A 22,271-nucleotide genomic window follows, 5' to 3' on the forward strand; every position below is an offset into this window, starting at 1 on the left:
CTATGTGATTGGTGTGATTGAACATCCTCTTTATTTATTTTAAACTTTTTATTTTGTATCGGGGTACAGCCAGTTAACAACATTGTGATAGTTTCAAGTGACCAGCGAAGGGACTCAGCCAGACAGATGCACGTATCCATTCTCCTCCAAACTCCCTGTTTGTTTGTTTTTAAAAATCGAGAGAATCTATTACCTTCATGAAAGAATAATAGAAGATGAATTCCCAGGAGTGAGGTTGGGGATGCAAGAAGTAGAAGTGAGCAAAGAAATGGTTAACACTTTCTTTTAACTCTTTGAATCCCATTTGTGTGCGTGTGTGCACTCAGTCATGTCTGACTCCTTGAGACTCCATGGACTGTAGTCCGCCACGCTCCTCTGTCCAGGGGATTTTCCAGGCAAGAATACTGGAGTGGGTTCCATTCCCTGACCCAGGGATCGAAACCGCGTCTCCTACATTGGCAGGAGGGTTCTTGACTGCTGAGCCACGTGGGAAGCCATGTATCCCATTTACTTATTTGTTAATATATTTGTAATTAATATTACGTCCTGTTTCAAAAATAACTGAGTGAATTAACCTAAAAAGCTTATCGTGAAAGAGGCAGAGAGATCAGAAACAATATTGGAAAGTGTATTGTGTGTGTGTGTGTTGACACACATAGGCATGTGCAAGGTGTTGCCTTTATAGGATTGATATTACATATTCAAATGGAATTCTGAAATTCCTAGTAAAACCAAGGCAAAAAGAGAAATTAATACATTCTTTCAGATTCTATAGAAAACTCACTGGTACCTCAGCAGAGGTAAAAACTCCTCATTGGCACTCAATTTCAAGAGGAAGGAGGTCAATTTCAGGAGGAAGGCAATTTTAGTTGTTTTTTTTCAGTGTCTCTCATTTTACGTGGGATCACCCACAGTCTCCTATCTTTCATATTTACTGGTTTACATATTTACTGATACATCTGGTCACTGATACATTTGGTCACATCTATGACCAAACCAGAATCTCCTGTCTTCTCTGTTGTGAAAGATGTTGATAAAATAATCACTTATATGTAAGGTGAGTATGTTGAGGTAGGGCTTCACCAGTGGCTCAGCAGTAAAGAATCTGCCTGCAGTGCAGGAGATGCAGGAGACTCGGGTTCAATCCCTGGGTCAGGAAGATCCCCTGGGTAGTGCATGGCAACCCACTCCAGTATTCTTGCCTGGAGAATCCCATGGACAGAAGAGTCTAGTGGGCTATAGTCCATAGGGTCGAAAAGAGTCAGACATGACTGAATCGATGGAGCATGCATGCACGTTGAGATATGAATATTGAGGGACAGGGAGCAGAACATGTAAGTAGCTTGGAGCTCTTGATACTATAAAAAGGCCAGGCGGCAGGGCAGGAGAGGAGGCCGGCTGGGCAGCAGAGTTGGCTGTGCAGGCTGGAGAGGCACTGGGAGGGTTTGGGGCAGGGCAGGGACAGGGCCCACTTCATTTTAAAAGGATGTCCAGATTGCCCTGCAGAGACTAATTTTGGAGGCTGGGAGAGGAGGCTGGAAAGCTGTTGCAGTTAGTGGTCCCTGTAAGAGGTGATAATTAACACAGATAAAACGTGGTGCAGAGGAAGGAGCTCTGAAGACAGAGTGTTAATTAGGGCTTTACTTTCTCATGACATTAAAATATGCCACAGAGAGAGGGAGTCCACGCGCCAGTTTCCGCCCTCCCTCCCAGTGGGGCTGAGCGGAGAGGGTCTTTCCAGTGTCTGTGCTGCGCCTGGGACCAGCTCAGGGTTCCAGAGGCCAAGGTGTCTCATTTACTTGCAACCTGTAAGTCCAAGCCCCCTTTTCAGGCCCTCTCCTTGTCCATCTTATGTGGCTTTGACATATGGTTGGCCTTGTGTTATCTGAACTTACTTAAAAAAAAAAAATTTATCTGGCTGTGCTGGGTCTTAATTGCAGCAAGCAGAATCTTTTAGTTGTGGAATGTGGGATCTACTTCCCTGACCAGGGATCGAACCTGGGCCCTCTGCACTGGGAGCCTGTAGTCTTAACCACTGGACCACCAGGGAAGTCCCTATTTGAACCCTCTTGAACTACTGGTAAAAGATGCATGAGTTTGAAGAATCCAGGATTCAAGTTCAAGCCTTGCCTCTCTTCCTCTTTCTGACCTTGCATAAGACACTTGACCACCCAGACAGTCTTTCTTCATAGGTGCAGTGGGAAGAATATAACCCATAGTCATCACTGTAATTTGCTGTGATCAATAATGTTAACCATCATTTACTGGGCACTTGCTATGCACCATGCCCAGTGCAAGATGTCTTGTGTCCAGTATCTTGTCTGTCCTCCTTTTATCCACTCAACTCCGTGATGGTAGGCATGAATAACCCCATTTAACAAGTGAGAGGCCTTCCCTCGTGGCTCAGCAGTGAAAGAATTTGCCTGTGATGCCAGAGATGCGTGCAGGAGATGTGTGTTCGAACCCTGGGTCAGGAAGGTGCCCTGGAGAAGGAAATGGCAACCCACTCTAGTATTCTTGCCTGGGAAATCCCATGGACAGAGGAGCCCAGCTACAGTACGTGGGGTCACAGAAGAGTTGCACACGACTTAGTGACTAAACAGCAACCACAAAACAGGTGAGAAGGGTGCAGCCCGGAGGGCTTAAGGAACTGGCCTGAAGTCTCGCAGCTAGGACGACGTGGTCCTCTGTCTGGGAATAGTTTTCTAGTGAGCACATCTATGACTTTAAAACTCTTGAGGGGTCTTCCCCCTAAGCCACCTTTTTATTTTGGTGTTTTGCAATACAGTACTTCATCTCTAGGAGAAATTGGAAGACAGAGCAAAGATTTGCATACACTAGGAGATTTCTGGATCCTATGGAAGAAGGCACATAGTAGGCTGGATCCCTGCATCAGTGAACTCTGCTTCAGGAAAAAATCACTGGAAAGCCCTGACTCAGTCCCATCCGCAGTGCCCATGCTGCTACTGCTGCTAAGTCGCTTCAGTCGTGTCCGACTCTGTGCGACCCCATAAACGGCAGCCCACCAGGCTCTCCCGTCCCTGGGATTCTCCAGGCAAGAACACTGGAGTGGGTTGCCATTTCCTTCTCCAATGCATGAAAGTGAAAAGTGAAAGTGAAGTTGCTCAGTTGTGTCCGACTCTTAGCGACCCCTTGGACTGCAGCCTACCAGGCTCCTCCGTCCATAGGATTTTTCAGGCAAGAGTACTGGAGTGGGGTGCCATTGTTAGATAGGGGGAATTCATGCCTTTTACAGACTAAGGTGTCATAGTGCTGCCCCCTGCAGGTAGTTAGAGGAACTACACAGAGAGGGACAGGTTTGCATATGAAAAAACACAGTCTCTGGGATTCCACTTTTCTTTGGTGTAGAAAATTGGATGCAAGTATAAATATGTTATCGCAGCATTGTTCGTGCTGGCAAAAACTTAGAAGCAACATAAATTTCCAGCAATAGGGGAGCTGGAATTCAGTGGTGGTGCATCTCAGCCAGGGAATGCCGTGTATTATGGGAAGAGATGATCTTTTTAAGGAAAGATCCTCAAAATACGTTTTTTTAGCTGAAAAAAGATGTCAATGAAATGTTAAGCATGAGTCATCCTATGCAAACCTCAGACAACAATAGTTTTGTGTGTGAACATCCGTGTGTTTGTAAAATATACAGAACAAACCGAGATGGACAGACACCAGAATGTAGCCGTGGTTGCTGTGGATGGTGGGTTGTGACTTCTGCTCTGGGCTCTCCATAGTAATAACAACACCTCACCCTTCTGTACCTCTTACCTATCTTCCAGACACTAAACACTTTATGCATATTAACTAATTTAATCGTCCCCACGGCCCTGTGAGATAATACTACTATTATCCCATCTCATGCCTGGGAAACTGGAACACAGGCTGGCTAGGTAACTTGCCTGGGGTTGCCGCTGGTGAATGGCAGAGCCAGGAACGGAATCCTTGAAGTCTTGTTTCAGAGCTGTGGCTCTAAAGCACTACCCCTTCTGCTTCTCTGAATTCCACGTGTGTCTGAGACATGCTCACATGAGTGTGAACAAGCATGGGATGGTGATCCAGGGCATTTGGGCCCCAGGCCAGTGCACTGCTCTTTCTGTGGCCTCTTTTAACAGATTCCTGGGGCTGCCTAGCATCTTCAAAGCCCAACGGATATCTTGAATGAATGAGCACATGAATGAAATGAATGAAGGGGTAGTGAGTGGAGGAGAAGGAGCAGGGAGAGGGGATAAAGAAAACAGAATAGGCAGTGTGCCTCAAGGAGCTGCTCTTGCAGTCTTAGAGACAGAATGCATGAAGGTGATACAGAAGCTGGAGTATAGATGGCAACAAAAACATACAAGTGTGCCGGCTGCTCTCGGAAAAGGAAAGTCAGTCACTGTCTAAGAAGGCTTCCTGGAGGTGGTGAGAAAGGGGCTGAGTGTCAGTCAGGGCCGATATGAGGACGTATCGATCAAAAGAGAGGACGTTTCTGAAGAGGAGGCAAGTTGGGAGGGAGAGGGTAGAGTTGCTCGGGTATTGGTGTCCACGCAGATGAGAGTTTTAGAGGTTTTCTAGGGCTTCTGTTCAGAGAAGGAGCTGGCAGGCCCAGGAAAGGAGTTCACGTGCCTTTAGTACCTACTCTGTGCCGCGTACTATGTTGTTCCTCAGTCGCTCTGTACTGTCCCACTCCTTGCAACCCAGTGGACTATAGCCTGCCAGGCTCCTCTGTCCAGGGGATTTCTCAGACAAAAATAATGGAGTGGGTTGCCACTTCCTCCTCCAGGGGATCTTCCCGACCCAGGAATCGAACCCTTGTCTCCTGAATTGCCAGGCGGATTCTTTACTGCTGTGCGGCTATATATACTCTATAGGTAGTTTATATTATCTTGATCATCCTTAAAACAGTGGCATTTTGAATGCAGACACAGGTACAGAGAGCTTAAGTCATTTGCTCTGTGTCACACAGTAAGTCAACAGCAGAGCCAGGATGGGAGCCCAGAGACTCGGAACCCAAAACCCAGCTAGGCAAGGTAGAATTAGGAAGAGCAGGCCAGCACGATCCTTCCCTCTCTTCCCCGTCACTAACCTGGGTCTTAGACCAGCCCTCCCTCCTGAGTTTCTGTTCTGAGTGATCTGTTCCCCAGAAGAGAAGACCTTGCCCTGAAATAAGCTGGATGACTCACCATGATGTGTCCTCACTCAAGACTTTTCTGGAACGCTTCTTTCGCACCTGCCTCTCCAGGCAGTAGTCTCATGGTCTTGTGACCCTGTGCTTGCACTTTGGTGCATGTTTTTAAACACGGGAACATGTGTGCACCTGCTTGTTAACACAGTTCCTCCCCACTCCCCAGTCTCTTCATACTGTAACTATCTCCAGTCTATTTCTCAGTCTTCTGCTGAGCAGAGAATTCTGTCGCCTGGTCTGTGATTTTGGGGTGTTAGAGTCAGCTCTGAAGAGCTGAGTGAGGCAGATGTGCCTCCTGAGAGCATTAATCCAACTAGCCAGTTATTAAGTTTGAAGACATCCACATATAATTTACATTCCCGCAATCATAGCATGCTGCCTGCGTCATCATCTGGTGATGGGTAATGTCTCAGCCGTGCCATCTGCCTGGGCAGATCGAGATTCCTCTGTGATATGACCTGGTGGCATGCTGGCAAACCCCCCGGTGGAGTTTCACCAGTAAACGTGATAGCAAGCAAGGGAGCAGGGGGCTCTGATGACGGCTCTTGCTTGCAGTGGACTCTTCCCAGATCTCATGGGATTTGTTTAGCCTTAGCTCATTGAATTCTTAAGTACGAGGCACTATGCTAATAGGCTTCTTCTACCTAGAGACTGGGGAAAACAGATCTTAATTTTCCAGGAGGGAAGCAGATGAACAGAGGTTTGGTCACTTGCGTGAGGTGGCACAACTTAAAAGCATTTGATTCAAGAGACTGGCTCGTTCTGCCGGCTGCTGCAGCAGGAGAGGGGTGTGGTCGCCAGTCGCCAGCAGGCACTGGTACACTGCTTTTAGGTAGCTTTTGGAGGTTGTCTACCACACACAGGCTGCTGTCTGTGAAGAACAAAGACGCATGGTTGCGGTCCCATTGGAGGCTGTCTCCCCAGCCATCGGGTCCCTTTGAAGGTCCCTGCTGCTGTGATAATGCCGAGTTGGGGTGCATATCCTGCCACACCTGAGATGCTCCATCTGCCCTTCTGGTGTTTTCTTAAACCCTTTTGGTCCCTCCCAACTGATGTGGAACCTCAGAGCCCCGAGATTCAAGATCTGGTTCAAGGACCTGGTAGCAACGTCATTTCTCCTAAATATAGCAATGAACCAGAGGACATTCAAATTTAACTTGGGGCAGGACCTTAGCAATCAGAGATTCCCTTCTGCTCATTGCTGCTGCTAAGTCACTTTGGTCGTGCCTGACTGTTTGTGACCGCATGGACTGTAGCCCGCCCAGCTCCTCTGTCCATGGGATTCTCCAGGTAAGAATACTGGAGTGGGTTGCCATGCCCTCCTCCAGGGGATCTTCCTTACCCAGGATGGAACCCGCGTCTCTTATGTCTCCTGCATTGGCAGGTGGTTTCTTTACCAATAGCGCCACCTAGGAACCTGCTCATTGCCAGTTGGCAAAACTGAGGCCAGCAAGAGGAGGGCATAGCCCTCGACCATGCAGCAGAACACAATGGAGATATGCCTGAGTGTCTGTTTCACAACCAGAGTCCTTTCTAGTTTGCCTTGCTGTATAAGGCTGCTTGCTACTGAGGCATGCCAGTGAGAGAAGCCACCAGTTCTGGGCACCTAACCGGGAACGAGAACCACATTATCCTCCAGATGGCCTGAGCCTCAGGGATCAAGGTGGCAATGGTGAGTGAGTGAGGTAGGCAGGTGGAAGGGCTTTCGGGGCAAGAAAGCGCCAGCCAGCTCTCTTTATGAATTAATCCTTCCATTCAGTCAGTTCATTTGCTCAGTTGTGTCCAACTCTTTGCGACCCCATGGACTGCAGCATGCCAGGCTTCCCTGTCCTTCACCAGCTCCCGGAGTTTGCTCAGACTCATGTCCATCAAATCAGTGATGCCATCCAACCATCTCATCCTCTGTTGTCCCCTTCGCCTCCTGCCAGGGACACCTTTTAAAAATAAGCAAATGGTTGTTTAAAAAAAAAGAGAGAGAGAGATAAGACAGCCAGGAAAAAGCAGAAACTGCACTCCTAGACCTTCCCCTCCTCCCGCCTTCCCTGCATGACACACACAGTTTGGTCAAAGCGCCATGGATGGAGCCCTCCTCGCTGCATTCTAATGGCCCCGGCACCAGGACCGTGTTCGCAGAGCCTGTTTAGGTGTGGAAAGTGCTGTCTCAGGAATCCTTTTTTTCTGCAGTTTTCCCAGAAAAATAAAGCAGCAGTGGATGATGATATTCAAGCTCTCCAAGACCCAGTGAAAGCCCACATGTACCCCCTGCCCCTAAAGAGCCAACATCAGAGGTTCTGGAATGGTCCAGGCTGGAGTGGCCTTCAGATTTTCTGGCCCCACAGGCTGGTGACAGGGAGACCGAGGTGCACAGGGGAAGCCGCTTGCCCAGGGCTGGCTTCCTGTGTCCGGGCTGTACTTCTGTGTCCCTTCCCTTCTCGGGTTGCCAGGGTCCCTTTCTGCAGCACGCTGGGGGCTGGCGGTGCATGGGAGACTCAGTGACCTGCCAGGCCCTCTCCGGTGCCAGCCTTCCCTCTTGTTCTCATCAAAGGCATTAATCTCCTCTCCATTCTCAAGGTTGCTGCTCGCCTATTTATAGAACTGACCAAGAAAATGCCACTATTGCCAGTGATACAGAATACAAATCGTGCACTGTGCATTGATTTTCATTCTCTCAGACACCTTCTTTTTCTTTCCACTCCTTGGATAACGCTTTTCTACACCTGGTTTGCCTTCTCAATGCGCAGTCACTGCTAGGAGAAGGGAGTGGGCTTCGCCACGTGCTGACCCCCCACTGTGTGCAGACGCCCACCCTCTATGTGTTCCGTTTTACCCACAGGATTCTGAGAGGTGGGCATTGTCCGCGCCTCTCCCCCACCAACTTGTGCTGCTTTGAGAGCAGAAGCAGCCGGCCTCAGTGACCCCGGACTCACAAGTGACAGAGGCGACTTAAATCCAGTTCTGCCCAGATCCACAAGGTCCCGTTCTTTCCACTTGCCTTCCCCTGTCCCCAATTCCAGCGCAGCCTTCCAGATCCGACGAGGAAGGTGGCTGCGGGGTGATGCCTGTGCGTGTTATGGTTCATTTGGAGGCCAAAAATCTGCTTTTTCACCCAGTCAGGGCAAACAGGTTTTTCTGAGGACCTACTCTGGGCCTGGGCTTCCCCAGTGGCTCTGCAGGTAAAGAATCCACCTGCAACACGGGAGTCACAGGAGATTTGAGTTCGATCCCTGGGTCAGGAGGATCCCTTGGAGGAGGACATGCAACCCACTCCAGTATTCTTGCCTGGAGAATCCCATGGACAGGGGAGCCTGGGGGGCTACAGTTCACAGAGTCACAAAGAGTCAGACACGGCTGAAGCGGCTTCGCGGGCAGGCACGCACTCTGGGCCCAGCGAAGCCTTGTCTCTCTTCAGGCCGCAGGTGCCCTGAAGATATGCTCACATTTCTCTCTCCAGGCCCGGCACACAGTAGGCTCTTGGCCAGCCCTTGTGGAATGAGTGAGGGCTCAGACTCACCGTCTATCCCAGGGAGGAAGCAGAGAAGAGGCAAGCCCATCGAAGCAGCATCAGAGCTTCAGCAACGCCTTCATGGAGGAGGGAGCCAGAGGCGGGGCAGAGGGGTTAGGAAGACCCCTCAAAGGCCACAGTGGCTTCTGCGGATGCTGTGCACTAAATTCCAGCAAAAGCTTACTTGGTTTCAGGCTTCCTCCATCCTGCATCTTAAACTTCACAGAAATTTTATTTTCCCAATTGTGCTGTCAGGGGAGTCCCGGGGAATGGGAAAAGAACACTGTAAATCTTTCTTTGCTCATCTTCTCAGAAATGTTTTTTACAAGCAGAATTTTGGAGAGCTGCCATCTGCTCGTTATCCCACTGCCCTGGGACTGGCATTTAACTGTGGGATCGAGGGGCCCTCCCAGCCCGACCTTCCTCCTCTGGAAGAGGTTCAGGTGTCAGAGTGTCCAGGCCTGTGGTCCAGTGTCCTTGTCCGGAAACTCTACCCAAGCAGGGCTCTCCACTGTCTCTGAAAGCCACGCCCTTGACCCCTTTTGTCCATGGAGAGAACTGGGGGTCAGTATTACACAGTGCTCTGCAGGTTCAGAGAGTTAAGTGCCACCCTCCCCTTTTATGCATATTGCTATTTTCTGATATTGAAAGCACTACACCTTCCTTCTGGAACATTTGGAAAATATAGAGAAACAGGAAGAACAAAATAATAACCACCCATAATCCTGCCCCCCAGAGAGAAGGACTGCTGGCATCTTGGCACATTACTCCTCGGTTTCAATTTTTTTTCCCTGTGTAATTTTTCTCTTAACTGAGATCACACTGTGAGACAGGATTTATATCCTCTGACCCCACTTAACATTAAAATCTATCACATTAAAATGCTTTGTAATGATTGTAAGATCTATCACATTAAAATGCTTTGTAATGATTGTAAATGTGATTTTAATACACATGAGCTTACCCATGTGTAGGTACTATCACTGATACAAAATCCCAGGTTCTGGGGTGTGTATGCTTGTTAATCCCAGTGCTGAGTGACCACCTCCCAGAATAAAGGGCTTCATGTCAGTACAGGTGCATCATGGGAAAGCAGTATGGCTGCTCCAGGGGCAGAGTTTGGGTTCACCTCTCCCTGTGGTCCTTCCATCCCCGGACTAGAAAGTGTCAAGTCAAGGTGGTACCTACACTCAACATTAGTTGCTGTGGGAAAGAAATCCGTTACTAGCTGTGTGGGCAGGTCATTTCTCCTCCTTTACTTCAACTGAGTCATGGAATCCCTCCTCACCAAGATTGGATTCCATAAGGATTTCAGGAGATAAAGCACGTCAGGTACACGGCAGAATGTCTCACACATACAGGCCTTTTATCATTGTTAAGCTACCATTGTTGCTGTTGTTCCATTACTAAGTCATGTGTGACTCTGCAGCTCCATGGACTGTAGCACCAGGCTTCCCTGTCCTTCACTATCTCCCTGAGCTTGCTCAAACTCATGTCCATTGTGTCGATGATGCCATCCAACCATCTCATCCTCTATTGCCCCCTTCTCCTCTTGCCCTCAATCTTTCCCAGCATCAGGGTCTTTTCCATTGAATCAACTCTTCACATCAGGTGGCCAAAGTATTGGAGCTTCAGCTTCAGCATCAGTCCTAATGAACATTCAGGGTTGATTTCCTTTAGGGTTGACTGGTTTGATCTCTTTGGTGTCCAAGGGACTCTCAAGCGTCTTCTTCCACACGACAGTTTGAAAGCATCAATTCTTCAGCGCTCAGCCTTCTTTATGGTCCAACTCTTACATCCAAACATGACTACTGGGAAAACCATAACTCTTGACTTATGCACCTTTGTTAGCAAAGTGATGTCTCTGCTTTTGAACCCTCTGTCTAGGTTTGTCATAGCTTTTCTTCCAAGGAGCAAGTGTCTTTTAATTTCATGGCTGCAATTACCATCCACAGTGATTTTGGAGCCCAAGAAAATAAAATCTGCCACTGTTTCCATTTTTTCCCCTTCTATTTGCCATAAAGTGATGGCCATTATTATCAGTATTTTTATCTCTTAACTCTCTATTGGGGTCGTCGAGATCTTCCCTAGTTTCCGTGAGGGCTCGTGGGTTCAGCATATGGTTGTGCTAGTGGCTAAGATTTGTTACAGAGAAAGGGTACACAGCACAGTGAGCGTGGAGAACAGCACACGGGGCTGGACGGCAGGAGACCAGGCATGGCTCCTGAGTCCTGTCCCTGTGCAGTCACACAGGGTGCGCTTGATTCCGCCGGCACTGAGTCGTGTTGATGTGTGAAATGCCTTCCAGGCACACTCTTTACAGACTCACACCAGGGGGCTTTGATCTGGGGGCTGGTCATGTAGGTGCCTCTGCCTGTACCCACCTTCCAGACCACTACGTTGTTTGCACAAATAGTCCCGGCACGGTGAGCCTCCCATATCAAGTAAGGAATGGTGGGAACATTCAGAGTCCATGTTCCCAGAGGGCAGCCCAGCAGGCCTTTCTAAGGATGCAGTTGTAGGCCTGTTCCATCGACTCTTCAGCAAAGATTTGCTGAGAGGTCTTATTTCTTGTGTTTGGACCACTTCAAGGTAAGGGATGGGGTGGGGTGGGACAGATGTCCTCATTTCCCTAAGACAAAACTGAGGGCTGGGAAAGGGAAGAGACATAGGGGCTGGCTGCCTCCTCTGTGTGCAGTGTCCTAAGAGGAAGCAAGTTCTGGACAATCTCTCACCATCCCCTTTCCTGCTAACAGGTGTCTCTCTCTCTCTCTAGGCTCTCAAGGGCTCCAAGAAGCTGGTGCTGTCGGTGTACTCAGCGGGGCGCATCCCCGGTGGCTACGTCACCAACCACATCTACACCTGGGTGGACCCCCAGGGCCGCAGCATCTCCCCACCTTCAGGCCTGCCCCAGCCCCACGGCAGCGCCCTGCGGCAGCATGAGGGTGACCGAAGGAGCACCCTACACCTCCTGCAAGGCGGGGATGAGAAAAAGGTAAGCCTCCTGGCCTTGGCCTCTCAGGGCCTCCTGGAGATGGAGGGCTGGTGGGAGTCGGGGTGGGGGAGCTGGCCACTGAGATGCCATTCTTCTTGCCAAACCCAGAACAGGGAAACTTCTTAGAGCCTGGAAGAAAGGCCTTGGTTTTGTAGGGGCTCTGGGCTTCATCTACCTCAATTCCCATGTTGTTATTTGTTCAGTTGCTCAGTCATGTCCAGCTCTTTGTGACTCCATGGACTGCATCACGCCAGGTTTCCCCTGTCCTTCACCATCTCCCAGAGTTTGCTCAAATTCATGTCCTTTGAGTCAGTGATGCCATCCCACTATCTCATCCTCTGTTGTCCCCTTCTCCTCCTGCCTTCAATCTTTCCCAGCATCAGGGTCTTTTCTAATGAGTCAGCTGTTCGCATCAAGTGGCCAAAGTATTGGAGTTTCAGCTTCAGCATCAGTCCTTCCAATGTATATTCAGGGTTGATTTCCTTTAGGGTTGACTGGTTTGATCTCCTTGCAGTCCAAGGGACTCTCAAGAGTCCCAAACCACAGTTAGAAAGCATCAGTTCTCCATGGCAGAGTATAGGGGATCCTTTAGGCTTGGGGGGCAACTCTGTTCTCCCTCTGCTGTCTTCTGTGATATTTTGCCCCTTATGGTTGAAGCCTAGTCTTCATGTAGCCCCGAGAGTGGACAGAGGAAGAGAAGATGCTCAGATGATTTACACTCGCGATGATTTAACTCCTCAGTGCCCCAGATCCAGGCGCATGGCCACATGCAGCTGCCAGGACTCCAAGCCTCACAGGGCACCTTTTGCAGTGTGGGTCTCGGGTTGTAAGGAACGGAAACTGGTCCTGGTCACCTTCCACAAAGTCAGAATTGACTGGCAGTGTGTGGGCAAGCCCAGAACTGAAGCTGAGGAACTCAAGATACAGCCCCCAGGAAGAAAGGGGTCCCCACGGTTTCTGTTCTCTGCATCCTTTTGCTCAAGATTCGTGTATCGGGAAGGGAGCACCTGATTGGCTGGCAGGGAGGTGCCTTTGATTGACAGAATCAAACCAGTACTGTGGCTGGTGGGGGATGGGTTGTAGCCCAAAGCACCATGGGATGCTGTAACCCGAAGAAGAGGTCAGGGGCCTCAATGCCCCCTACAGAGCCTTCCTTCCCCAAGACCATGATTGTTTCTTTAATAAAATTGAGAAAGGACTGAGAGATGGTCCCCCCTGATATTTTAAGGTTAACTCGGGGTGCTGTTTGCCTTGCACCCTTTCGTTGCTCCTGGGACCAAGAAAGTCCTTCCTGTAAGCAGCTCTCTGACGTTTTAAGACCTTGACGCAGCTTGGGGCTCTGAGCCAAGCGCCTTCCCTCCGGAGACTCTTTCTTAGCTCTCCTTTCCTGTCGATAAGACCATAACATTTATTTAATGTGTTTTGTGTTCTTTGCTCAAATATCAGTATGCTGGATCCAGCAGAGGTGCGGGGTTTTCTGCCGGCAGAGAGGCAGCGGGGTAGCCAGTTCGTGTGCACCACCAGCACCTGCCTGGGCTTCTTCAAGGGGGCCGGGGCTGGTTGGCCGCAGAAAGGGGCTCATGCCCGCCTCCCGCCAGGCGCTGCTGTTCTCTGGCCATCTCGAGAAAGCGGCACAGCCTATGGCATTGAGTCATTTTCAAGGCCAGCCTTCCAGGGCTGGGCAGAGAACTTGTATCTTTTTCTCAAGCCTTCCCTCTGGAGGGCATGATCTTAGGGTAGTAATTATGATCAGGGAAGAGCTCGCCATGTGCTGGCTTTTGCTTACAGCATCTTCCTATATCCTTGTGGCTGCTCTATGGAATAGGTGCCCTTAGCAACATTTTGGAGATGCAAAATCCAAGACTCAGGTGCCGCAGCAACTAGGATCCACTGAGTGAGTCAGCCCATGCTTAGTGAGCACCTGTGGTATTCCTGGTGTTGTCATGGGAGGTGGGAATGGAGAAATGGCCAGAAGACATGAAGCCCTGCTCTGGGGAAGCTACTGGTGAGTTTGGACGTCACAGGAGGAATGAGACGATGGTCCAGAAATGAGCATATTTGAACAAGATAATTAAGATGGTGAGGCTTGATGGAAGGAAATAAAATCAGGAAGGGTGATGGAGAGTGATGGGGAGGGAGCCCCTGCTTCAGATGAGGTGGGCTGGGAGGGTCTCCCTGAGGAGGTGACTTCTGAGCTGAGACCGAGAGGAAGATGGAGCTGCTGTGTATCATTCTGAGCGTTGAAAATACCAGGCAGCTAGGACACCAGTGCAAAGGCCCTGAAGTGGGAATAAATGTGGCATCTTCAAGGCTTAGAGAAAAGGATCCTGGCACTGGAATTGAGTGGGTGGGAAGGTTGGGAGGATGTAAGGTGCCCTGTGGGTGTCTTGGAGTAACTTATATAGGAATGTAGAAGGCAGAAGGGCTTCCCAGGTGGTGCTAGTGGCCAGTGCAGTAGATGTAAGTGTCACGGGTTTGATCCCTGTGTCAGGAAGATCCCCTGGAGGAGGAAATGGCAATCTACTCCAGCATTCTTGTCGAGAGAAGAGGAGCCTGGCAGACTATAGTCCATAGGGTTGCAAAGAGTCGAACACAACTGAAGTGACTGAGCATACACGAACTCGAGTGTGCAGAAGGCAGAAGCTGAGACAGTCAGGCTCCAGAGGGAACACAGTTCGGGAGGCAGGAAGTGCCCTGACCCACACCAGAGAAGCTTCTCCATCGTCCCCTTCCTCCTCCTGCTGATACAGTCTGTAGCCCCTGTTTTGCCACTGAGGACGGGCATAGGGGAAATGTCTCCGGAGCCCTCACTTTTGGCTCCTTGGCCCGATTCTCTTCTCTCCAGCCGCCTGGTCTCATCCGGTATTCCAAATAGCCACCCCAGACTCTGGACTTCCCATGCCAAACTCCAAAAAGCCTAACCTCAACCCTCGTGGGGACACACCTTCTAGGCAAATGAGTTCTCAAGGCAAAAGTGATGTAAAAATCCCCGGTATGATATTGTCCTTGAAAGCTGCTCCACTGTCCCAAGCTAGTTCTGATTTTGCAGCCCTTGCTAGTAAGGCTCTTCTCTACACTGGAGTGTGAGAACCATCCCAGAGGCTGCAGGACGGAACAGAAGGGAGGAACACAGGTAACTCCTGCGAGAATCAGGCCTGTCTGCTCCCAAGTCACGGTCACATGCTCAGAGGTGAATAGGGTGCAGAGTTGTTCCTCATTCCAGCTTCCCATTCTGTGCTGACCCGTAGTCTGTATGGTACAGATGTGGTCTCCGTATAAAAAACCTAGGACAGATCTGCTGTGGGGGTTAGACGGGATCTCGTCAGCATGACAGGAAGAGTAAGACACTGGATCCAGACTGCCTGGCTTCAAATCCTGACCCCACCACTTGCCAGCTGTGTGACCTTGGAGAAGTTACGTAACCCCTCTGAGCCTCAACCTCCTCTTCTATAAAATGGAGACAAGGGTAGGGCCTCCTCCCCACCACTGGTGCTGTGCTTTGGTGCACTCACAGGGCCTGAATCAGGGCCTGGCACAGTGCACATGCTTCAGTTCAGTTCAGTTCAGTCACTCAATCGTATTTGACTCTTTGCAACCCCATGAACCAGAGCACACCAGGCCTCCCTGTCCATCACCAACTCCCGGAGTCCACTCAAACCCATGACCATCAAGTTGGTGATGCCATCCAACCACCTCATCCTCTGTTGCCCCCTTCTCCTCCTGCCTTCAATCTTTCCCAGCATCAGGGTCTTTTCAAATGAGTCAGCTCTTGGCATGAGGTGGCCAAAGTATTGGAGTTTCAGCTTCAACATCAGTCCTTCCAATGAACACCCAGGACTGATCTCCTCTAGGATGGACTGGTTGGATCTCCTTGCAGTCCAAGGGACTCTCAAGAGTCTTCTCCAACACTATAGTTCAAAAGCATCAATTCTTCAGTGCTCAGCTTTCTTCACAGTCCAACTCTCACATCCATACATGACCACTGGAAAAACCATAGCCTTGACTAGTCAGAAGTATTAATTGCATGAGTGACTGTTTTAAAATGCAGGACTCAAATGTCCCCTACTGCCCACCCCTGACCAGGGTCACTGAGCAAGTGGGCAAGTCTCAGTGGCTTCTCAGAGCCACGGCCCCAATCTGGGCTAAGCAGGCAGATCCTCTGAAGCAGCAGCTATTCCCTCCCCCAAGCTCATCCCTTCAGTAACTGCAGAGACAAGGTGGGACCTGCCCCTTTGGGAACCCTTTGGTTCCCAGCTGGGAACCAGCTGGGTATGGAAGGTGAGGAGGGTTTGGAACTGGATCTGAAGTCCGTATAAGGAAATCCTACAGTGCTCCTCCTGTGTTTCTCCTTTATCATCACATTCAGGGTGCTCTGACACCAGATGTGTGCAAGTTTTCTCCACCAAGTAATTCTCTGGAACACCAGCTGGGTGTCTTATAATTTAACTCAATTCTGACACGCTCTTCCTGGAGACAGTGTCCAGTCGCACAGGTTAAAGACTCAGTCCAATGGACACCTCCCCCACTGCCACACTCCAGATGCCAGTTTCAAGTTTAGCTTATCACCTGTGCTTCTGACCAATTGGCATAACTCAGAGGTTCCCATGACCCTGTCTCGGCTTGATTAATTTGCTAAAATGACTCATGGGACTCAGGTAGATAGTTTACTTACTGTTTACCAGTTTATCATAAAGGACATGATAAAGGATAGATGAACATCCAGACGGAAGGGGTGCGTAGGGCAGGGTGTGTGGGAGGGTTTCAGAGCTTCCACGCCCCTTCCGGATGTACCACACTCCCCATACCTCCACCTGTCCACTGAGCCGGAAGCTCTCTGAACCCCATACAATTGGGATTTTTATGGAGCCTTCATCATATAGGCATGACCAGTTATTAACTCCATTTCTAGCGCTTCTTCCGTCTCTGGAGAGTGGGGAAGGTGGAGTTTCCAGCAGGTCATTGAAGCAGATGGGGGTGGTGTTGAAAATTCCAAGCTTCTGATCATGGCTGGGTCTTTCTGGTGACCAGACGCCTTCCAGGCACCCAGAGTCGCCTTATGAGAACAAAAGATGCCCCTAGTGGTCTTATCACTTAGGAATCTACAAAGTTTCCGGAGCTTATTGCCAGGAAGGAGGACAAAGACAAAAATATGTATTTCTTAGTATAAATCACAGTATCACCCCTGGTTTCAGAATTCCCGGACTGTGTGACCTTGGGTGAGTCACCTGACCTTGGGTGTGTCACTTAAGCTTCCCTAGCCGTGATTTGGGGGTGATCACAGGAGCCACACGGGGCTGTTTCAAGAATCAATAAATCGTGTGCACAGAGGATGGTGCCTGGGACACAGTAATTCATGGCAGCAACAACCATCATTTATCCATCACTGCCTACGTGCTAGGTACCTTTCATATCGTTTTTTTGCCCCCAAATATTTATGGACGTCATCTCCCAGGGCTGTTCACATTGCTTCCTTGGGGTTCTAAGCAGGGGCTGGAAGAAGGATGGCAGTGCCTGCCCCAGCTAGGCTGTGTGGCTCTCATTTCACTGATGGGGAAACTGAAGATCAGAAAAGCATTGGGCCTTGCCCCAGAGTTGCCCAGGAGTAAAGGGCAGAAGCAGGATGTGAACTCAGTCCTCTGGGAGGCAATGCGGCAAGCTGGTTAAACGGCTGGGCTCTGCCAGCTGCCAGCTCTGTGATCTTGGCCAGGCCATTTCACGTCTCCAGCCTCAGTTTCCTTATCTGGAAACTGGGGATAATAAGAGAAACCACAGAAGAGGAAAGAGAACTAAAGGGGGTAAGGCATGTGAAGTGTTGAGTAGGGATTTAGGAAAGACGCAGTACATTCAGTAACCAATTGCTTTAATGAGTTATTATTTTTATATTCTTATTATTTGCCTGAATGGTCTTCTTTTCACTGTGCCAGGATGCCTCTCACATAGTGAGTGCCCTTTCCCTTAGATGAGTTTTGTTTCCTGCCAAGTGCTGGTGGAGTTGCCAGCAGGTGATTGAAGCAGATACCCTGCTGTGGGTAGGTCTGTTATTATAGTCCTGTGATGAAGACTCCATTTTATTCCCATGTAAAGGATTTACGGGGAAGTGACCGGCAAGCCGTGGGGCTTGTTTCATCTTTAGTATTTGAAGGGGACACAGCCATCTGTGTGCTCCCGGGTTCCTTTCTGCTCTCTCCGCTGACAATCTTCGTGGTCAGTTTGGACTTGAGTCTGTCTTCTCCAGGACCTCCCCCTGACCAGTAGGGGACTGGCTACGTGACCCTGGGCAAGTTACTTCCCCCCTGATCTCCAGAGGGGAGGACTGAAGAATGAAGTGAGATAATAGATGTAAGGGGCGCCTGATGGGTGCAGAGCCCCTGATAACTGTCGGGTGAATGACTTTTCAGAAAGAGAGAGCTAGTTGAATGGCTTCCTAACTGACTCCATGACATTTGCCCTCCCCAATGCCTGCCGCAACCTCCACCTCCCCATCTCCTGTGAGCGGTCACACTGTGCTCTGTTTGGGTCCCTTACATGCCACTGGGTCTTAACTTGTTTCGGGGTGTTTTCTGCCCTTTTTTGGGGTAAGTTTTCAGCCGTTCTGCTTCTCCGGTGGCTCAGACAGTAAAGAATCTGCCTGCAATGAGGGAGACCTGGGTTCTATCCCTGGGTCAGGAAGATCCCCTGGAGAAGGGAATAGCAACCCACTCCAGTATTCCTGCCTGGAGCATCCCATGGACAGCGGAGCCTGGCAGGCTATAGTCCATGGGGTTGCAAAGAGTCGGACATGACTGAGCAACTAGCACTTTCAACTGTTTGGCGACTTCTTTTTGTAATTGGCCAAGCACACCAGTCTCCCTCATGGATACTGAGGCTTCTGCGCTAGCCTCTTGACAAACCCCCCTCAGCCTCCCCCACCACCTGCAGCGCTTCCTGCTCCAGCCACCATGCCTCCCTTCTCCGGTTCTTCGTGAAGGATGTCACTTCTCCAGAAAGCTCCCCCCATCCAACCCCCATCTCCAGGCAGGGCCATTGCTCCTTCTCTGCACCCACATGGCCCCCAGGTCACCCCATCCGGCTCTGATCACGCGGCACCCTGAAGGTTTGTTTGCTGGTCTCTCTGCCCCTCAGGACTCGGTGCCCTTGGGGGCAGACCTGTGTCTGGGTCATCTCCACATCCCTGGCCTGGCACTGGGTCTGCACTCGGTGGGCACTCCCCGTGTTTGTGAGATGAAGGGCTGCTGAAGTGACACTGCCGTGGCCTGGGAGGACGGGTGGCAGAGCAGGATACCCCCAGGGAGGCAGGAGACCAGGCCCCTGGGAGGCGGGGGACGCTGCGGGTGGCCTGCCTGGTGGTGGGCCCTGATCCTGGACTCAGCCTGGATCCTCAGATCAGAGGACGGGAGGTGGGGGAGCTGGGTGGAGGCCTTGGGCCTGACAGGTACTCCTTGACTGAAGGGTGTGAAGTCAAGGGCGGCCAGTGGGGGCCGAGAGAGTCCGGGCCCCCGTGGTGTGAGGGAAACATGAAAACCTGGGGTGTCAATACTGGGGGGTCCCTAGAGGTCGCTTCCTCGGGGCCTTCCCTTTACTTCACTTGTGCCTGTGACCCAGGAAGGGAGAGGGACTTCCCCGCGTCACTCAGTGAGTCGGGGGCAGAGCTGGGGCAGAAACCAGAATGTTCCAGGACACCTTGCAAGCCCGAGTAGGTGTGCCCTTCAGAGTACGGGAGGGGGCCCTTCAAGCGGCCGCCCCCTGCACCCCGAAGTTCCCGGTGCCCTCCAGGCCCTCCAATACTGTCTCCTCTCCCCCTGCAGGTGAACCTGGTGCTGGGGGACGGCCGGTCCCTGGGCCTCACCATCCGCGGGGGAGCGGAGTATGGCCTGGGCATTTACGTCACCGGCGTGGACCCAGGTTCCGAAGCAGAGAGCAGCGGGCTCAAGGTGAGAGACCCATGACTCCAGGGAGAGGGATGGGGCGCTGGGCTGCAGGCCTGGGAGAGAGGGAGGGAAGGTTCCTATGTGTGGAACTCTGGGCCGCTGATTGCAATGGGACGTCCGGCAGAGCGGTCAGCACCCCGCCTCAAGGACCTTCCCAGCCGGGAGCCCTCCCCTGGCTCCACGACTCTCCTTCACAGCTCACAGCTCAGAACACCTCACCCCCCCACTCCCAGGCCTCGAGTTCTCCTAGTGATCCTCCCACAGGGCACCCTCCCACATGCTGAGGGCAGCGGGCCAGCCTGAGCTCTTTGAGGCTGCTGTTTTGTAAACACGGGCGATGGCCCTGACTTTGGGGTTTCTTGTGACACCTGGAAAGGGAAGAGGAGAGGCAGCTGTGGGCTGAGATGGGGTTGCATTGGGCAGCTTCAGGGCTGGCATTTGATCCAGGGCAACCAGCAGTTAGCGCTCATCTTGAAGAGGGCCAGCTGCGTGCCCGGGATTTGTCCTTAATGTCACACATATCATCTCTCTGAACATTATCCTGCCTTGTGGGGTGAGATGTTCTTACCCCCATTGTCCAGTTGGGGAAACTGAGGCTGTAGAGGTTAAACAGACTTGTCCAAGGTCATGCAGCCGATGGCGAGCAGAGCAGGGTTTGAGCCCAGCAGCCTTAGCTCCAAAGCCCATGGGCTTAACCGCTACACTGTATCCCCCAGTGAGGAGGGCCAGGAACTGCCCCAGGGCTTTGGGGAGGTACAGTGGGTGAGGCGGAGACTGTGTTACACTGGACCCCAGACACAGATTCCTTAGATAAGTAGCAGCATGCTTTGTGGCTAAATCCTATGGCCAAAGGTGCTGTGGTGGCAGTGACCCTGGGTACAGGTGGCATTTGAGCCAAGTCCGGTGGACGAGAGGATATGGGTGAAGGGGCTGGGCTGCAGGGCTTTCTGGCTGAAGGAGCCATGTGGTTTGACCAGGTGTGACCCGATGGGCCACTAGCCACGTGTGAGGCTGGGGAAGAAGGCAGGAGATGAGATTGCGTCTTTGTAACAGAGGGCCTGAGTGCTCTACTGACCCGGGGAAGCTGGTTCTCCATGTGGATGAGAAGAAGGGTCACGGCAGGTCAGAGTGGGGGTCAGGAGGCTGCCCGCACCTCCTCCTCCGTGACGTGGCTCAGGGGGATTCCCCTAGGAAACACAACACGATGAGGCAAGCTCTGGGTCTGGAGGCCGGATCCCAGCGTTGCTGCTTTTGTTGTCAAAGCCTTGTGACCTTGGAGAATCCCTCCACCTCACTGTTCCCCTTCCCCTTCCTAGATAATGATAATATACAGCATCTCTTTCTCAGAAGAAAATGAAGAATACACTCGATGGCATTAATGATAAAGGTTAAAATTATTGTGTGTCTGTGTTACAGACTGAATGTGTTCCTCCCAAATTCATACCTTGAAACTCTTAACTCCCAAAGTGATGATACTAGGAGGTGAGGTCTTTGGAAGGTGATTAGGTTATAAAGGTGTAGCCCCATGAATGGATTTAGAGTAGCATTGACATACATATGCTGCTGCTGCTAAGTCACTTCAGTCGTGTCCCGACTCTGTGCAACCCCATAGACGGCAGCCCACCAGGCTCCCCCGTCCCTGGGATTCTCCAGGCAAGAACACTGGAGTGGGTTGCCATTTCCTTCTCATACCTAAAAAGCAGAGACATTACTTTGTCGACAAAGGTCCATCTTGTCAAAGCTATGGTTTTTCGAGTAGTCATGTATGGATGTGAGAGTTGGACCATAAAGAAAGCTGAGCACCGAAGAATTGATGCCTTTGAACTGTGGTGTTGGAGAAGACTAAACTGAACTGATGTGTAAAACAGATAGCTAGTGGGAAGCTGCTGTATAGCACAGGAAACAGCTTGGTGCTTTGTGATGACCTAGAGGGGTGGGAAGCAGGTGGGTGGGAGGGAGGTTCAAGAGGGAGGGATGTATGTATACATATAGTTGATTCATGCTGTTGTACAACAGAAACTAACACAATATTAACAAAGCAATTATTTGTTGTTGTTGTTGTTCAGTTGCTAAGTCGTGTCTGACTCTTTGTGACCCCGTGGTCTGCAGCACGCCAGGCTTCCCTGTCCTTCACTATCTCCCAGAGTTTGCTCAAACTCATGTCCATTGAGTCAGTAATGCCTGCCAACCATCTCACCCTCTGTCACCCCCTTCTTCTCCTGCCCTCAGTCTTTCCCAGCATCAGTGTCTTTTCCAATGAGTCAGCTCTTCACATCAGGTGGCCAAAGTATTGGAGCTTCAGCTTCAGCATCAGTCCTTCCAATGAGTATTCAGGACTGATTTCCTTTAGGATTGACTGGTTTGATCTCCTTGCAGTCCAGGGGACTCTCAAGAGTCTTCTCTAGCACCACAGTTTGAAAGCACCAATTCTTCAGCACTCAGCCTTCTTTATGGTCCAACTCTCACATCCTTTACATGACTACCATAGCTTTGACTAAACAGACCTTTGTCAGCAAAGTGATGTCTCTGCTTTTGAATAAGCCGTCTCGGTTTGTCATAGCTTTTCTTCCAAGGAGCAAACATACTTTAGTTTGGTGGTTGCAGTCACCATCTCTGGGCCTTGGTTTCCCAGCTTGGGCCGTGAGCAGTTTAACAGTTGGGCAGGCAGAT

The 22,271-nt window shown here is 50.7% G+C and overlaps 1 protein-coding gene and 1 non-coding gene across 6 annotated transcripts in view; one reads left to right on the forward strand and one right to left on the reverse strand.

The window, feature by feature from the left end:
• The window catches only part of WHRN (whirlin), a 91,968-nt gene that overhangs the window by 15,861 nt on the left and 53,836 nt on the right, over positions 1 to 22,271 (forward strand). For all 5 annotated transcript variants that reach the window (XM_070375035.1, XM_070375037.1, XM_070375036.1 and 2 more), the window contains exons 2-3: positions 11,455 to 11,673; positions 19,479 to 19,604. In XM_070375035.1, the coding sequence (XP_070231136.1) occupies positions 11,455 to 11,673; positions 19,479 to 19,604 (345 nt within the window). The remainder of the gene's footprint in view (positions 1 to 11,454; positions 11,674 to 19,478; positions 19,605 to 22,271) is intronic.
• Positions 1,978 to 2,050, reverse strand: TRNAW-CCA (transfer RNA tryptophan (anticodon CCA)). Its single transcript has one exon. It is a non-coding gene; the product is annotated as a tRNA-Trp (tRNA).

This window comes from Bos mutus, chromosome 8 (genome assembly GCF_027580195.1).
Source record: "Bos mutus isolate GX-2022 chromosome 8, NWIPB_WYAK_1.1, whole genome shotgun sequence".
NCBI classification, from domain to species: Eukaryota; Metazoa; Chordata; class Mammalia; order Artiodactyla; family Bovidae; genus Bos; species Bos mutus.